The following is a 16,575-nucleotide window of genomic DNA, read 5'->3' on the forward strand; positions in this document are numbered from 1 at the left end:
ATTTTTCCACTCCCCTCTCCCCCTTACCCCTTCATACCTCTCCCAGAAGACCTCCATTCCTCTCTGTGTCAAGAAACTGACATCGTACTCCGGGATGTTCACCGGATGTATGCATGCATAAAGGTCCTCTGGGATAAACCCTAGCCCCAAAACCAACCTCAATACTGTGTCCCTGGAAGGCATCCCCCCCTCCCCCACCCATCTAACTTGTACCACATTCCGCCTCCTGGGTACTTGCCCACGACCTCTCCCCTCTTCCCCAAAACCTGCCCCCGCCCTACCACCCCATGGAAACCCTCCCCCCTCTCTTCTCCCCCCACTACCTACTACAGCAGCAAAGGACTTAGCCCCCTGCCCCCATCGCCCTCTCCCACCTTTCCCTGAACTCAGTGCATCCTGCCCATCTCGTACCGTCCCCCCCTCCGATTGCCCCCCTGCTATCCCTTCACATGCCTCACCCTCCCCCCCCCTGCTGTGCCGTGCCCCCTCCCCCTTGATCCCCACCTCCCTTTTCCCCAACAGACAAATGTAACAATTCAGAAAATTCCCCTTCACCCCCCTCCCCCCTCTTATCAATACACATATTTATCACATCAGATATGCCCCCCTCCTTCAAACATTCTCTATCCATAGCAACCCTCCCCCCCAAGTCCAAACTCAATCCCTCTACAGAGCTGTCCTTATCCTGCAGCAATACCCCACAGGCCTGGGCTGAAGATCTGGTGTTTAGTTCTGTCTGCAGAGCATCTTCTGACCCCTGCTGGCTGTCTGTATGCTGTCCTCTCCACACAGGCAGGTCTTGCAGGAGACTGGTAGTTAGTTTCACCTTAGGCTTTCCCCCTTCTTCCTCCTGATTGGATGGGAACTCCTGTCCATCCAACCCTCTGGGGCGTAGCTTCTCAGAACCTGGCTGCACAGCAAGCTGAACACCTGACTGAGAAAAATCGGTTGCTGCAATCAGAGAGTCAACTGGCTGCACCTGAGCCAGCCTTCCAGAGTACTGCAGTCCTCCTGCCATCTCTGCACAAGCTGTATCCACTCCTTTAACATGTAAACTGCTTTCCTCCTTACTGGATGTTTCTACTAACACCTGTTTGGAAAGCAGACTGCCTCCCAAGTCTCCTTTCTCAGTTTCTACAATGTGCACCAGTTTAGGAATCTGTCTTGTTTCAGATTCTTGTCCCTTAGGTGGTATCACAGGTTCTGAAAAGACATCAGAACCAAGTCCAACCACCTCCTGTCTGGAGCCTTTTTCCACAGTGAGTACATCTGGCTGGCTTGCCAAAGCCTTCATAAAAGTTAAAGTAGCTTGATTATCAGACCCTGACAAGTCCTCTGTTACAGGCTGACGTTTAAACATACAAGCAGAGCCAGACTCTGCCTTTTCTCCTGCTTTCATAGACACTGTAGCCTCTTTCTGGCACACTTCTCTCTCTGGACACAAATGTTCAGAAGCAGAGGCCATTCTTTCCTGATTCAAATAAAGCTCCCTCAAGGGATTATCACTGCCCTTTTTTAAGGAGCCCAACAGCTTCTCTTTCTGCTGGAGCTGTTTTACCAGTCGGACTTCCTCCTTCTTGTAAGCCTTCCTGTGTTCAGCTGGGGCTAACTTGCTCAAAGCCTTAGCCATTTTTTGCTTCTTCCCCAGCTCTGCACACTCCTTTTCCAGGGCCTTGATTTTTCTGACCCTCTCTACCACGCCTTTAGCCGTGTCTTCTGGATCACAGCTTTCTAACTGGACCTCCTCTTCTTCCTCCTCCTCTGACCAGCCATCCTCGCTCTCTACCTGATCAGGAACAGGCAGAGGCTCCTGGCTCACCTCCATTCTCTCCTCTCCAACCATCCCCTTAGAGAGTTCTTCAGGGGTCTTTACCAACTTCCTCCCCTCTCCACATTCTTCACGCTCACCTTCCATGAGCAGCTGAGTCGTGGAGGGGGTAACGATCCGGCTTCCACCCCTGGACTTCTGCACTCTACGGTCCACAGGACTCCTCTCCCTCCTCTCTGGGGCTAATCCAGAAAGAGAGCTACTCCTCCGGGCCTTCTGGTCCCTGGCCCCAGTAGGCCCCATGGCCTGGGACCTTCCTGAGGACTTCTCCCCAGGGACCCTCCTCATTGCTGGGGAAGGAGCTAGGCCCCGCTCCCCTCCCTCCTGGTACTGGCAGAGCCTTCGGCAGCACTTCCTCCTCTGTCAAGGACTAGCCAACAACTGAGCTGGAATGCCCTCCCGCGGGAGGTGGTGGAGATGAAAACGGTAACGGAATTCAAACATGCATGGGATAAACATAAAGGAATCCTGTTCGGAAGGAAGGGATCCTCAGGAGCTTAGTGGAGATTGGATGGCAGAGGTGGGGCTGGTGGTTGGGAGGCGGGGTTAGTGCTGGGCAAACTTATACAGTCTGTGCCCTGAAAAAGACAGATACAAATCAAGGGGCTGGTGGTTGGGAGGTGGGGCTAGTGCTGGGCAGACTTACACGGTCTGTGCCCTGAAAAGGACAGGTACAAATCAAGGTAAGGTATACACAAAAAGTAGCACATATGAGTTATCTTGTTGGGCAGACTGGATGGACTGTGCAGGTCTTTTTCTGCCGTCATCTACTATGTGTTATCCTATGATGATTCTAAAACTCAGAATTCCACACTATCAGGATAGGCTATATAGAGGGGCATAATCAAACGGTGCTGGCGAAATCGCTGGCCGGCCATCTTCGAGGCTGGCTCCGTGAGGGGGCCGAGCCAAGCATATTTTCGAAATACGCTTGGCGCTGGCCAAATCGCTCGCCAGATTGAGAGCATGAGCGCCGGCAGATTGCCAGGTTTAAATGAGATGGTCGGCTCCGTTTTTCAGCCATAATGGAAACCGGGCCCGGCCATCTCAAACCTGGCGAAATCCAAGGCATTTGGGCGTGGGAGGAGCTAGCATTTGTAGTGCACTGGTCCCCCTGACATGCCAGTACACCAACTGGGCACCCTAGGGGGCACTTAAAAAAAAAAAAGCTTCCAGGTGCATAGCACCCTTACCTTGGGTGCTGAGCCCCCCCAAATCCTCCCCAAAACCCACTCCGCACACCTCTACACCATTACCATAGCCCTAAGGGGTGAAGGGGGGCGCCTACATGTGGGTACTGTGGGTTTGGGTTTTTTTTGGAGGGCTCAACATTAACCACCACAAGTGTAACAGGTAGGGGGGGATGGGCCTGGGTCCACCTGCCTCAAGTGCAGTGCACCCACTAAAAACTGTTCCAGGGACCTGCATACTGCTGTCAAGGAGCTGGGTATGACATTTCAGGCTGGCATACAGGCTGGCAAATTTGTTTTTTGGGTGGGAGGCGGTTAGTGACCACTGGGGGAGTAAGGGGAGGTGATCCCTGCTTCCCTCCGGTGATCATCTGGTGAGTTCGGGCACTTTTTTCAGACTTGGTCCTAAAAATAAATGGACCAAGTCCGCCCAGCGAAATGCTCGTTTGAGCCAGCCATTTTTTTTTTCATTAGGAGGCGAAGCCGGCCATCTCGTAACCCCGCCGCCTTCCCATCTTCGCTACCCTACCAACACGCCCCCTTGAAGGTTGGCCGGCGCTGCAACGTAAAAGCAGTTGGGGCCGGCCAAAATCGGCTTTCGATAATACCGATTTGGCCGGGATCAGGAAATCGCCGGCGATCTCCCAATTTGTGTCGGAAGATCGCCGGCGATCCCTTTCTAAAATAAGCTCAACAGTTTAAAGCACTCTCCTCTTGCTGAACCAATCTTGCTCATTTTGGCAAACAACAAATATTGGTCACAAGCAAGGTATCCACTTGAGTATTTAATAATACTTCTCTCAAATATATCTGAAATAATTTCAAGGAGGCTAGATAGTGGCTAATAGGAAAATTAAACAATTTCAAATTTTTTAATTCTCAAGGAATTTTCTAAAGTTTTTAACAGATTATAAATGTATAAAGTATCTTGTACATCTGAAGTAACAACTGATTGCAATGTAGTAGATTGGGTTTCTTATTTAAGTAAATATGAGTCTACATCTCCCAATTTCCCGTCATGTTCACAAAATATTATCAGAGAATTTACATAACTGTGACATGGTGCCTTGTAGGGCAGCCTTAGTTTTTACCACTACAGTCTAAATATCTTTCATAGTGACATCCTTATCTTGAGAGGTGGCTCCAGCCTTGGCCATTAAGATTATGCTAGATGGAAAATGAACAGCTACAGGCAGAAAAATATTATCTATAGACTTATTCACTGTTGATTCCATCTGAGAAATGCTTCTCAGAAGGAATCGTCATTCTACATAACTACATGATTGGATTATTCTAACTTATTTTGTTATATTATGTTATGTTAACAGGGATTGATTTCTCACCAATTCTCTTAAGTTAGATTCAAGGCAAGTTACAAATTATAGAAAAAAATAAGAAACTGATAATAACTATCAGGAATTACAAATAAAAATGAAAAAAAAGCTAATATAGTAATACTAAAACCCTCAGGGCTTGGCAAACAAATACATTTTTAGGACTTTCCAGAACAAAAAATAATTATTTAATGAGCGAAGCTCAAAAGGAAGTTTATTCTAACACACAGCAAAAACGAAAGATTTGCATTACCAAAATATTAGTTCTACAGACTATGTGCCCTGTTTACTAAGGTGCGCTAGCATTTTTAGCACATCCTAAAAATTAGCATGCACTAATGCTAGAGACATTCGTAGGAATATATGGGTGTCTTTAGCATTAGCATATGCTAATTTTTAGGGCGTGCTAAAAATGCTAGCACACCTTAGTAAACAGAGTTAATTTTGATACTCTGTATCTCCACCATTTCTTCAAACCAAAATTCCTTGTCACCAGCAGCAGATGAATCCAGAGACTTGTGGGTTATGATCATCTACCAGCAGGTGGGCATACAGAGTATCAAAATTAACTCTGTCACATAGGACGGTATGCTTCTTGGTCAGTTAGTATTCTCTATCTCCGGCAGGTGGTGGACGGTCTCTCATAAGCTCCTGGTTTCTCCTGCTTCTGTGGCTCCTGTTCTGGGCACCCTGGTTCAGTTGAGCTGGGGAGTGTCTAGGCCGGTAGAGTGCCTGGCTTGGGGAATACCTGGTGGTGTCAGGTCCCTCCCCCTCTCCTCCCCTTCTCCTTCCATTCCTTTCGCCTTCTCCTCACAGAACTTTGAAAAACAAATGCTGGAGGAGAGCAGTTTTCTGCTTATGTGGCATTCTGTAGGAGAGGGGATGTTTGCACTCCTGCAGCTGTCTGGATTCAGCCACCTGATTGGAGTCAGAAAGCCTGTAGTAGAGACAGCAAAATTGTGAGTATGAACTTTCATTCTTTCCTTTTGTCAGATTTGTGCTATTTGGGTTAGTGTATCTGTGGAGGTATGTTATTTCTTTTTGAGCAGCTTGTGTGGGGGTTTGCCTGTGTTTTTGGGACTGTACCATTGGGCTAGCGCGAGAGCGATTTTGGTACGCTTTTTTACAGTACCTCTTTTCAGTCGACGGCAGCCATTTTTGTCACAGGCTGTAATAATGGATTGTTCTTTCTCCTTTTCTTTCTTTGCAGCTTTCAGGCCATTATGCTGCAGACAGTGCTGGCTCCCTTGATTGGCAGAGCTTTTTGTCTGCCTTTGTGGTTTCAAGTCTCAGCTGCTCACATGGTGAATTCCCTCACAGAATAATCTTGGACCTTGCTGCTCCCAGGTCACTCTCTGCTTCTCACCTGCCCTTGCAGCCTTCTCTTTGGTAGCCTTCTCCAGGTTACTTCTCCCAGCTGCATTTTCAGTCTGCAGCTCACTTCTTTTTCTGAGGCCTTGGCTATGCTGGCTTGGCCTGTCCTCTTTTCCTGGAGGGAATGTATTTCCTTTTTGTCTAAAGCTAAGGGGCAACATCTCCTCATGGTTTCCTGGCCTGCTCTTCCCTGGCTGCTGGCTGTATTAGCAGCTTTTGGCTTGTGCCCACGCTTGAGGGGCATTTGCTGCCCTCTGCTGTGTTTACTCCAGGTACTGGATTGCAGGGTTTCTTGTTTTGGTAGCTGCAGCTCTATGCCACTTGGACTGTTATTTTCTCCTTCCATGGCCATTTTTCTCCTCTCTGATGCAGGGGCAGCTGGTGGCCCATGTCTGCATGAGCATCTAGTGGTGCGTTGCTGCAACAACCATCCTTGGGACATGTGAGTTATCCCAGCATGGTCTCCCTAAGGCAGCAATCTCACGTGGCATTGGGAGCTCAGTTGTCTTACTATATTTTTGTTCCCTTGCAGCATTGCCAGCCTTCAGCTCCTGACTGCATTCATAGACATCAACTTCAGCATATAGCGGTATTTGCACCTTGCAGCTCTCTATGCCTTTAGCCACCTTGGGGCCATTCCAGCATGGGTAATTGCCCTTCAGATTATTTAGTGCTTGCACTATTGGTCTTTGGGCCAATGTAGCCTTGTGGCTTGGAGTAGGTGCCAGGTGGGATGCCCCGTGGGTGCTTGGCGGATTGCAGTCATCTGTTTCTTTGCTGCTGATCTGCAGAAGACAGTTTGTGGTGCATTTACCGGCCTCTTCATGGCTGTTGTTCCAGGACCCTCCTGTTGGGGGTTACACGGGCTGTCTGGCCTCTGCCTACTATATACTGACATGTACTTGTTGCCTTGAATGCCCTCTCTCTGCTGGGCAAGCGGCATGATTGTGTGTTTTTATTTCTGTAGGCACTCCTTCACTGTTAGCAGCTCCAGCTGTGGTGGCCTCTGGCTGTTCCTGTGGCCATTGTCAGCTTTTGCCTCACAGTGACAGCTCTGAACATAAAGTATGTCTCAGTGTCTGAATGTAGAGTGCAGCACCGTCTATGAATATGGAGCACAATTCTGCCTGGGACTGTAGAGCACAGTTGTCTCTCAGTCTGTAGAACACAGCTCCATCTCGAACTGTAGAGCACAACTCCATCTTGAACTGTAGGGCATAGCTCCATCTCGGACTGTGGAGCACAGCTCCATCTCTGAATGGAGGGCATAGCTGCAGTTCTGAATGGTGAGCATAACTCCATCTGGGATAATCAGCAAGGCTCCATCTATGAATATGGATCGTAGCACTATCTCAGGGTGTGGAGCATTTATTTATTTTTATTTATTTATTGCACTTGTACCCCACATTTTCCCACCTATTTGCAGGCTCAATGTGGCTTACAAAGGTCTGTTATGGCATCACCATTCCAGGGTAAAGATACAATTGGTGTTACAAAGAGGATGATAAGAAAGAGCTAGGCAAACAGTATAGAAGGAAGATGTTCAGAATAATAGAAGAGTGGTGAAGTGTTATAATTAAGCTATGGATTCTGGTGATAGGCCTTGTTGAAGAGGTAAGTTTTCAGAGATTTGCGAAAGTGAGTTATATCGTTAATTGTTTTCAGATTAGCATGGCTTCACCTCTCCTTCTTTATCACTCCAGTACAGTTGGCTCTGTCTCTGTCTATGGGACATCGCTTCCTCCTAGGTTTTGGGGCATGGCTCCTCTGCATGTATGCCCAACTCCACCTCTGCGTGCGAGGCGAGGTTTCATTGCAGGAAGTGAAATACCTTATTCCTCTGGTTCTGCTTCATCCTTGGAGTTGTCCAAAGCTGCATCTCTGGATGCATAGTTCAGTTTCATCTCTAATTATGGAGCACTGCTCCTTGTCTATCTCTGGGATGCAGCTCTGTCTCAGGATCTGAGTGTAGCTCAGTGCCATAGCGAGGGTGCTTGACACCCGGGGCAGGTCGCCGCTGTGCACCCCCCCCCCCCCGGGTGCAGCATGGGCACGGCGCACCCCCCCTCCCCCCCGAAACGCACCCTTACCTTGCAGTGGGGGGCAGGCAGGAGGGCCGATCCGCCCCCAGTGCACGTCACTGGGAGCTGCATCGGCTCTGCTGCTTCCCTGCTTTCTCTGCCCAGGAAGTAACCTGTTCCGGGGCAGAAAGAGCAGGGAACTAGTGAGCCGACACCCCCCCAGTGGCGTGCACCCGGGGCGGACCGCCTCACCGCCCCCCCCCCCCCTTCCTACGCCACTGGCGTAGCTTCATTTCTGAATAAGGAGTAATGCACCATTGATGGAGGTGGAGTGCATCTGTTTCTAACCATGCACAACAGCTTCAATTCTGTTTCATATCTGACTCTTGGACTGGTCTTATCTTTGTCATCTGTGACTTTCCCCAATTTGCTGGGAATCTGTTCTAGCTGGGAAGCACACCTTTAATGTTGTTCTGTAGTGCACAGTTAAACCATTCTGTGCAGAATATTGCTAGCTGGCATCGTATTTCAGCTCATCCAATGTCTATAGGGTTCTGGGGCACAGTCTCACTTTATCTTGGGTCTCAACCCTATCATGCAACAGGATCATCCCCATCTTATGTTGGTTTTCTCCTGTGTGCTATCATGCTCGAACTGGCTTCATCTCTGCATGGTCAGCGTGACTCCAGCTCAGCATTTTTTGCTTGGTTCTATCATTAATTTGAAATCCTGACAGTGTTTTGTGCGGACCCTTTATTCATGTCTTGGAGTCAAGGGTGATTCTCTGCACGGTGTAACCATTATTGTTTGTGGTGGTATCCACACTTCCATTTCCATTAATCAGCCATTGTTTCCCCCATTCTTTGGGAGGAAAATCATCCTGGAAATTTCCATCTGCTGCTTTGTATCATGGTCACTGTGGGCTTTTCTGGTAGCCTCAGACCACCAATGCATGTCTGGGTGCAGTCTCCCTTCCTGTTACTGGTGGGCCCCAGTTGGGACAATGCAACCTCATAGTCAGCCATAGCTCACTGGAGTTGGGTGCCTATCACTTGGGTTATGTCGTCTGGGCACGTCTCCTCTTCATTCTCTTCTATGAAGGTTCCCTACAGGGTCCTTGCAACACATGTTTTCCAGTCCTTGTCCAATTGATGATTTCAGCTAGGACTAAGGCATCCTTTGAGGTGTCAATTCTTTCTGCGGCTGTGTCTGGTTTCCACCGTACTTATGGACTGCTTTGCTACATCCCACAAGTCTCTGGATTTGTCCTCTGCTGATGACAGAAGGTAAGCATTATGTCTTACCTGATAATTTTCTTTCCTTTAGTCACAGCAGATGAATCCAGAAATCCACCGTTTCACGAGGTTGACACTCAGTTCAGTCTGTTTTTCTGCTTAGGTTTCTTGCTTTGGTTGCCTGTGCATAGTCCTGCTAGTTAACCGGTATATACCTCATTTCTGTGAGGAAGGAGAAATGTTTGCTTTCTTATTTCTACTGCTTTGTTATGAGAAATACTGACTGACCAAAGAGCATATCATCTTATGTGGCAGAGTTCAGTTTGGTACTCTTTATCTCCTGCTGGTAGATGGTCATAATCCACAAATCTCTGGATTTGTCTGCTGTCACTAAAGGAAAGAAAATTATCAGGGAAGACATAATTTTTCCTTTGCTTAGTGAGATGTTTCTTTAATCAAATGACCCTATGGAAACTGATCCATACACTGGAGTTAGGGCACTTGGATTACTGTAATTCACAATTTCTGGTTTTCAGTTGATAGTCATGAAAAGAATGCAACTTGCACTGATATTCAAAATATAGCTACTAAATTAAATACAGACGCAAATGATGGGATCATGTTACCCCATTATTCATTATGCTGTTGAATTCCTCTGATCCTTGGCTAGGCAAAAAGTGACAGTACGTCATTCTCATCACAGCCTTGGTTGAATACTATATGGATGCATTTAGTTTTGCAATGTTCATTTATATTTTAACACCTAGAAAGCCATATTTTAACTGTAGTCATCCTAAAGAGCATGCAATCATTTATTAGTTTCTGCAACACATATATCATTTAAAAAATTTTTAAAGCAAAATTATTTTAAATAAGAGGACAATCCTAAGCAACTTCATTTGCCAAAGCTAGTGCCGTTATTCATTTTAATCGTCCATTTTGCAGGCAGTAAGGGCTTGTAGGGTGAGATAAATAATACCTAGGGCAACAGGTACCCACAGATTACTTATACCAAGATTCCCTGATGCATAAGTCTGCCTAACAGACTCACTAGCTCTGTCTAGGGTGAGATACAGGAATCTTGCTTCTGGCACCTCTCCAGGTGTTTTGGTGTGTAGAGTGAAAAAGAAAGACACAGCTGATAGATATATATATTAGCTTTATTATGGATAAGAAAATAGAAATACTCTGCGCTAGCTTATGCATTAAAAATATCCCTTACTGATATGAGCACTACCGAAAATATATTGTCTAAACTACACTCTGATTATCCTGAGACTAAGTACGGTAATGATTAGAACAGTACAAATGATAACCTAATAATCCTTATGAAACTTATCACATCTTATGCAAAATACACATTAGCTGCTGTCCCTGACCAAGAGCTGACATAAACCAGTCGTACTTAGATAAAACCACTGCCTAACCCCAGACCAGGAAATATATCACTGTGATCTTACCACGCTGTCCTGATGACGGCTTCAGATAAGACCGGAGCAGAATCTCCCCAGACGCTATTTTAGCTGTCTGTGTCTTATGTAGTGCAGGTCTTTATCAGCCCACGTAGGTTCCCGTCACTCCTTTGGTTATCAGAGCCAATATCTCTGCCACAGGTATTTGCACCAGAATGCAGGTCACGAGGTTGGTATCATACAAAGTCTCTGGCTCCCCCGAGCCTTGCTGGATTTCTCAGGTCCTCTTACCAGTTGCCCCTCTTCCAAGGGTCTCTGACTCACTAACTTACTTCTGTTCCCGCTTTTCCCGTACCTCTCAGTCAGGTGACGGTAGGAACCAATCATGATCTTGTCTAGTTCAGTACATGGGCAAGAAGAGTTCTTTGTTTTGTGACCTTGGAGAATGGTAACTTCTGGAGCCATGTCTGCCTCCCTACTCCGCTCTCAGGGTGATAGAAGGGGGTGTTTAGAACACAGACTGTCCTTGGCTTTAGCAAGCCTGTCAGTGATTTTCCACAAGCTGAAGCTGGATCTTGCTGACACAGAGATGTTGCAGCAGTCATCTTATTATACCAAGATGTCATAGGCTTGTATAGGCCAAGACCAGCTTAGGCTAGATCACAGGGAAATACCCCTACAGGCTCACGCAGTATTCCTGTACTAACCAGTTAGAGTGTGTTAGAGTGTGTCCATATCAGCTTGAATTCCCTATAAAATGTTAACTTTAGTTCAAAAATTACATAATTTGGGATCTTCCCCATTTTATCCCAAGTATTAATAACTTACATACCTGCATGCACTTTCATCTTGGCAACTTCATTTAGTAGTGCTGTCTTTTCACCAAATCTTCTATGATTCCGTGATGCTCCTCTATTTTTAGTGCTGTTGAGCTTTCATTGTGGAACAACCTTCTTTCTAATTTACGTATGGAACCATCATATCAAAGATTTAAGATAAATCTAAAAACATGCTTCTTCAAGAAATAATTTGGACCCAATTAATATCTATTACTCATGGTTCTTGGCTGCAGGGTACAGTTGGGACCCCAAACACACAGCAGAAAGTTTTTGCACATGTTAGATTATTATAATTTTCCTTTCTCCTTTTTAACTAGAAACTACCCAAATGGTTTTCTGATGGGCAGTATACCAAGAGATTAATAAACTTAGGGCCCTGTTTACCAAACTGCAGCAAAAGGGGGCCGATTCTGGCATCAGCGCATTTTACAGGTGTGCCGAGGCCCCCCTTTTACCGTAGCCCATTAAAGTGGCGATAAGGGCTCCTGCATTAACCCGGCGGTAACCGGGCAGTGTGCAACACTGCCCAATTACCACCGAATATGCTCTGGTGCTACAAAAATAAAAAAATTTTTGTAGCGCCGGAAATGACGGTGCGCTAGGGGTGGGAAGTACCACTGGGCTGCTGCGGTAGCCTGGCAATACTTCCTGTATAGCGAGTGGTAAGCCTGCGTTGGGTTTACCGCTGCTTAGTAAAAGGAGCCCTTAGAAACTAACCCTTTAGAAGCAAGTGATTGTGTGCAGTGTGCAGGAAAGTTTAAAACAGTGCAGACACACAAAACAGCAAGGTGTGAGTTAGATCAACGAAAGCTCTATTTTAGAAATTGATTCTGCCCCTTGAGGAGGAAAATGTATATAGCTTTCAGTTTCTTACATTTGAAGTGTACTTGAGAATATTCCATGACTAAAACAGTCACAAGCATTTAAGCATCTCTCTCCTTCAGAAATCTGTTGTTTCCTGCTTCCCGTTCAAATGTTACACTAACTTATTCATTGTTTGAAGTTCATGCTTTTCCTCCTCTCCTCAGTGAAGGATATTATCAAAGTAGAATAGAATCAACTACAGCTGTTAGCTGCAAAGAAGACCCTAGGCTGAGAATAGCACAAAATGGGGTGGATGCTGAGAGACAATTTACTTCACAACAAAGATTCCAGAGATTGTGAAATTCTTCATTTTGTCTAGGAAAAATTACTACTTTTCATGTGTAGCCCTGTTTTAGACAGATCAAAGAAATGGGAATTCAGATGGGCATGTCATTGCATCTCAAGTTTCACCAGGATTTTTAGAACAGAATCTGCCAACATAGATACTGTTCTAAAATGCAGAAGAGATATATGCTTATTGTTGATATTGTGTGTCTGGATTGTGTATGTCGATATTGTGTATCTGGATTTTCAAAAGACATTTGACAAAGTACCTCATGAAAGACTCCAGAGGAAACTGAAGAGTCATGGAATAGGAGGTACTATATTGTGGATTAAAAACTGGTTAAAAGATAGAAAACAGAGAGTAAGGTTAAATGGTCAGTATTCTCAATGAGAGATGGGAGTATCTAGTGAGGTAATTAAATTTGCTGATGACACAAAGTTATTCAAAGTTGTTAAATCGCAAGAGGATTGTGAAGAATTACAAGAGGACCTTACAGGGTCTAAATGGCAGATGACGTTTAATGTGAGCAAGTGCAAAGTGATGCATGTGGGAAAGAGGAACCTGAACTACAGCTACGTAATGCAAGTTTCCACATTAGGATTTACCGACCAGGAAAGGGATCTAGGCGTCATAGTTGATGATGCATAGTTGAAACCCTATGCTCAGTGTGTGGCGGTGGCTAAGAAAGCAAATAGAATGTTAGCTATTATTAGGAAAGGAATGGAAAACAGAAATGAGCATTTTATAATGCCTTAATCTCGCTCCATGGTGCAACCGCACCTTGAATATTGTGTTCAATTCTAGTCACCGCATCTCAAAAAAGATATAGTGAAATTCGAAATGGTACAGAGAAGGGTGACGAAAATAATAAAGAGGATAGGATGACTTCCCTATGAGGAAAGGCTAAAGCAGTTAGAGCTCTTCAGCTTGGAGAAGAGACGGCTGAGGGAGATATGATAGAGGTCTATAAACTAATGAGTGGAGTGGAACAGGTAGACGTGAATCATTTGTTTACTCTTTCCAAAAATACTAGGACTAGGGGGCATTCAATGAAGCTACAAAGTAGTAAATTTTAAAACTAATTGTAAACATTTTTCTTCACTCAACATGTAATTAAACTCTGGTTCATTGCCAAAGAATGTAGTAAAAGCAGTTAGCTCAGTGGGGTTTAAAAAAGGGTTGGATGGCTTCCTAAAGGAAAAGTCCATAGACCATTATTAAAGTGGACTTGGGGAAAATCCACTGCTTATTTCTAGGATAAGCAGCAAAATGTATTGTATTTTTTTGGGATCGTGCCAGGTACTTGTGACCTGGATTGGCTATTGTTGGAAACAGGATGCTGGGCTACTGTTGGAAACAGGATGCTGGGCTTGATGGACCTCCGGTCTGTCCCACTATGGCAATAATTATGTACTTGTGTGCTGGGTGTATGCCGCATAAACATCTATTTTAGAAATATAATCCCCAAAATTCTATAAATGGCGTTTAAAATTGCATCCGCAAATGTGGGCATGTGCCCAATTTGTGCGTACAAATTAGTTGAATAACAAGCCAATTAATCCCAATAATTGAGCTCTAACAATCAATTGATGCTAATTGGAATCAATTAAAAGTTATGTGTGCATATTTACGCACCCAGATTCATGCATAAATTTTATGCATGACTCTAAAAAGGGGTGTGGCCATTGGAGGGTCATGGGCAGATTGGGAGTACTCCTGTAATTTATGCACATTATTAAAGAATAACATGTAAACTGCTTTACTTGTAACCACAGAGGATAGTATACATCTATGTTATAGAACTGGTCCCACCATGCATTTTGCACAGTGGTATAATCATGCATTTGTTTTTCAAATATGATATGTTATTATATTTTAGTTTGCAATTCAACTCCAATAGACCAAAACAATTCAAGAAAATAAAACAAGAAAACACAAGTACAATATCAATATTCATTCTACACATAGTACTAGGCCACATCAAAAAGGGAGAAACTGTACTAACCTGTTTATCAAAAAAGAAAAAAAGAAACACTTGCAGCAGAGAAGAAAAAACCCCACATTTAAACCCAACCAAAAAGACAATTAAAGCCCACTACTACTTAGGAGTTTTAGGATTATCAATTACCTCCTTAGATAACAAAAAAGTCTGTAAATGTAAAAGGATCTAAAAAAATATAGGAATGATTTTCATGAGTGATCAGATATTTTCAAGGAAATTTCAATAATATGTTATGTTATTAATCTATGCATAGTATGAAGAATATAAAAAATAGTTCCTGAATGCTGATTATAATTCTTGTTGCTAATGGTGCTGATTATAAAGACAGTGCCCTGGTGCGAAAAGCAGACAGATTATTACTGTTTAATTATTTTTCTTAACCCAAACTGTTTTTTGTTCTTTTAGATGAACTAAATTATCGTTGGCTTCTTAATGAGTTCCCAGTGTTCATTAATTTGGATAAACGACGATTTGTTAGCCAGACAAATGGAAATCTCTATATTGCAAAAGTGGAGCAATCAGACAGAGGCAATTATTCATGTTTTGTATCCAACCCTTCAATTCCAAAAAGCGTATTCAGCAAATTTATTCCACTGATTCCGCAGTCAGAAAGTAAGTAATCATATTTCTGGAATATCATCTGCATTAATTATGCTCATCATTTGAAAATTTGTTGCATTGCTGTTGAATTCCTCTGATCCTTGGCTAGGCAAAAAGTGACAGTATGTCATTCTCATCACCACCTTGCTTGAATACTATATGGATGCATTTAGTTTTGCAATGTTCATTTATACTTTAACACCTAGAAAGCCATATTTTAACTGTAGTCATCCTAAAGAGCATGCAATCATTTATTAGTTTCTGCAACACATATATCATTTTAAAAATTTTAAAGCAAAATTATTTTAAATAAGAGGACAATCCTAAGCAACTTCATTTGCCAAAGCTAGCGCCGTTATTCATTTTAATCGTCCATTTTGCAGGCAGTAAGGGCTCACGCAGTATTCCTGCACTTACCAGTTAGAGTGTGTTAATGTAGATGTGCTGTTTATTGCATCCCCTGATACACCCCCTCAAAAATGTTTTTTAGTGTGCACATTTGGCAGTTACCGCAGGACGCCTGAGTGGTTCACTATTTTAATTTGTGTTAGGCTTGCATTAGCACCTAATTATGCTTAGTAAAAGGTTCCCTAAATTACTTGTTATATTACTATAAATCCTTTGTTAGGGGAAGCACAAAGGGGAAGATTCTGTATATGGTGCCTGAAAAATCCGTGTGGAAAAAAACTAAGCCTATTCTATAAAATGTAGGTATACGTTAGAGAATACGCCTAGGTATATCTTTCAGCGCAGACTGTGGGAGTTAACTGGGCTAACTCCCATGGTCTGAATATTAACTCCATAGTAACCTATGTAACTTTGTAAGTCTATGTGCTTTGAAAATGAGCACCTAAATCTCTTTGAATATCGACTCCAAAGTTAAATTATGTATTTTTGCAAATCAAATGCTTTCAGTTATTCCGGTGGGTAAAACAGTATTATACCTATAGAAATGTTCTATTGGAACATCTCCCATCAAATATATGGGTAAAAGTATGCACAATATTCCATATATTTAGGGGATATTTCCCCTGGGGCAGGGGGAGACCAGGTATATACATTTGTATTCTCAAAAATTGCACACTTCCTGCCTGATTTTCAATTTAAGCAGGCAGGAGAGGCTTCTGAATATTGATTCTGACAGGCCATGCCAAAATGGACTGGTCAGGGCCGGTGCAGGGGTGGAGTTAGGGAGGAGCCGGCAGTACTACACATGTACCATTTTCTTAAGGCAGCCCCCACTGGACTCCCAGGAAGCTAAGGTGGGGGGAGGGGAATACCTAAATGCATTGACTGGGGGGTTGGAGCAGGGAAGGAGGGAGTTTTTGGGGGGCCCAGAGGGGGCTCCCAGGGCTCATATGTCTTTTATATAGTTATGTTGGCCCCAGTCAATATTCAGCACCAAGACCCGCATAGCAAAGTGGCCAAAATTAGGACAGCTTTTGGTGATATTCAGTGGCACTGCCTGGTTAAGTGTCGCTGAATATTGGTGGTTGGGTGTTCCGAGGTGATTTAAGCAGGTATGCTCCTTAGTGACACTCAATTACTCCATAATTTCCTTTGTCAGGAACACAAACTCCTCACCTTAAC

At 44.2% G+C, this 16,575-nt stretch overlaps 1 protein-coding gene across 1 annotated transcript in view; it reads left to right on the forward strand.

Annotated features, from left to right (window-relative positions):
* CNTN1 (contactin 1) overlaps positions 1-16,575 on the forward strand; it is a 317,283-nt gene that overhangs the window by 138,851 nt on the left and 161,857 nt on the right. Inside the window, exon 6 of the mRNA XM_030216174.1 lies at positions 14,791-14,997. Coding sequence (XP_030072034.1) covers positions 14,791-14,997 — 207 coding nt within the window. The remainder of the gene's footprint in view (positions 1-14,790; positions 14,998-16,575) is intronic.

Source organism: Microcaecilia unicolor, chromosome 10, assembly GCF_901765095.1.
Source record: "Microcaecilia unicolor chromosome 10, aMicUni1.1, whole genome shotgun sequence".
Classification (NCBI taxonomy): Eukaryota; Metazoa; Chordata; class Amphibia; order Gymnophiona; family Siphonopidae; genus Microcaecilia; species Microcaecilia unicolor.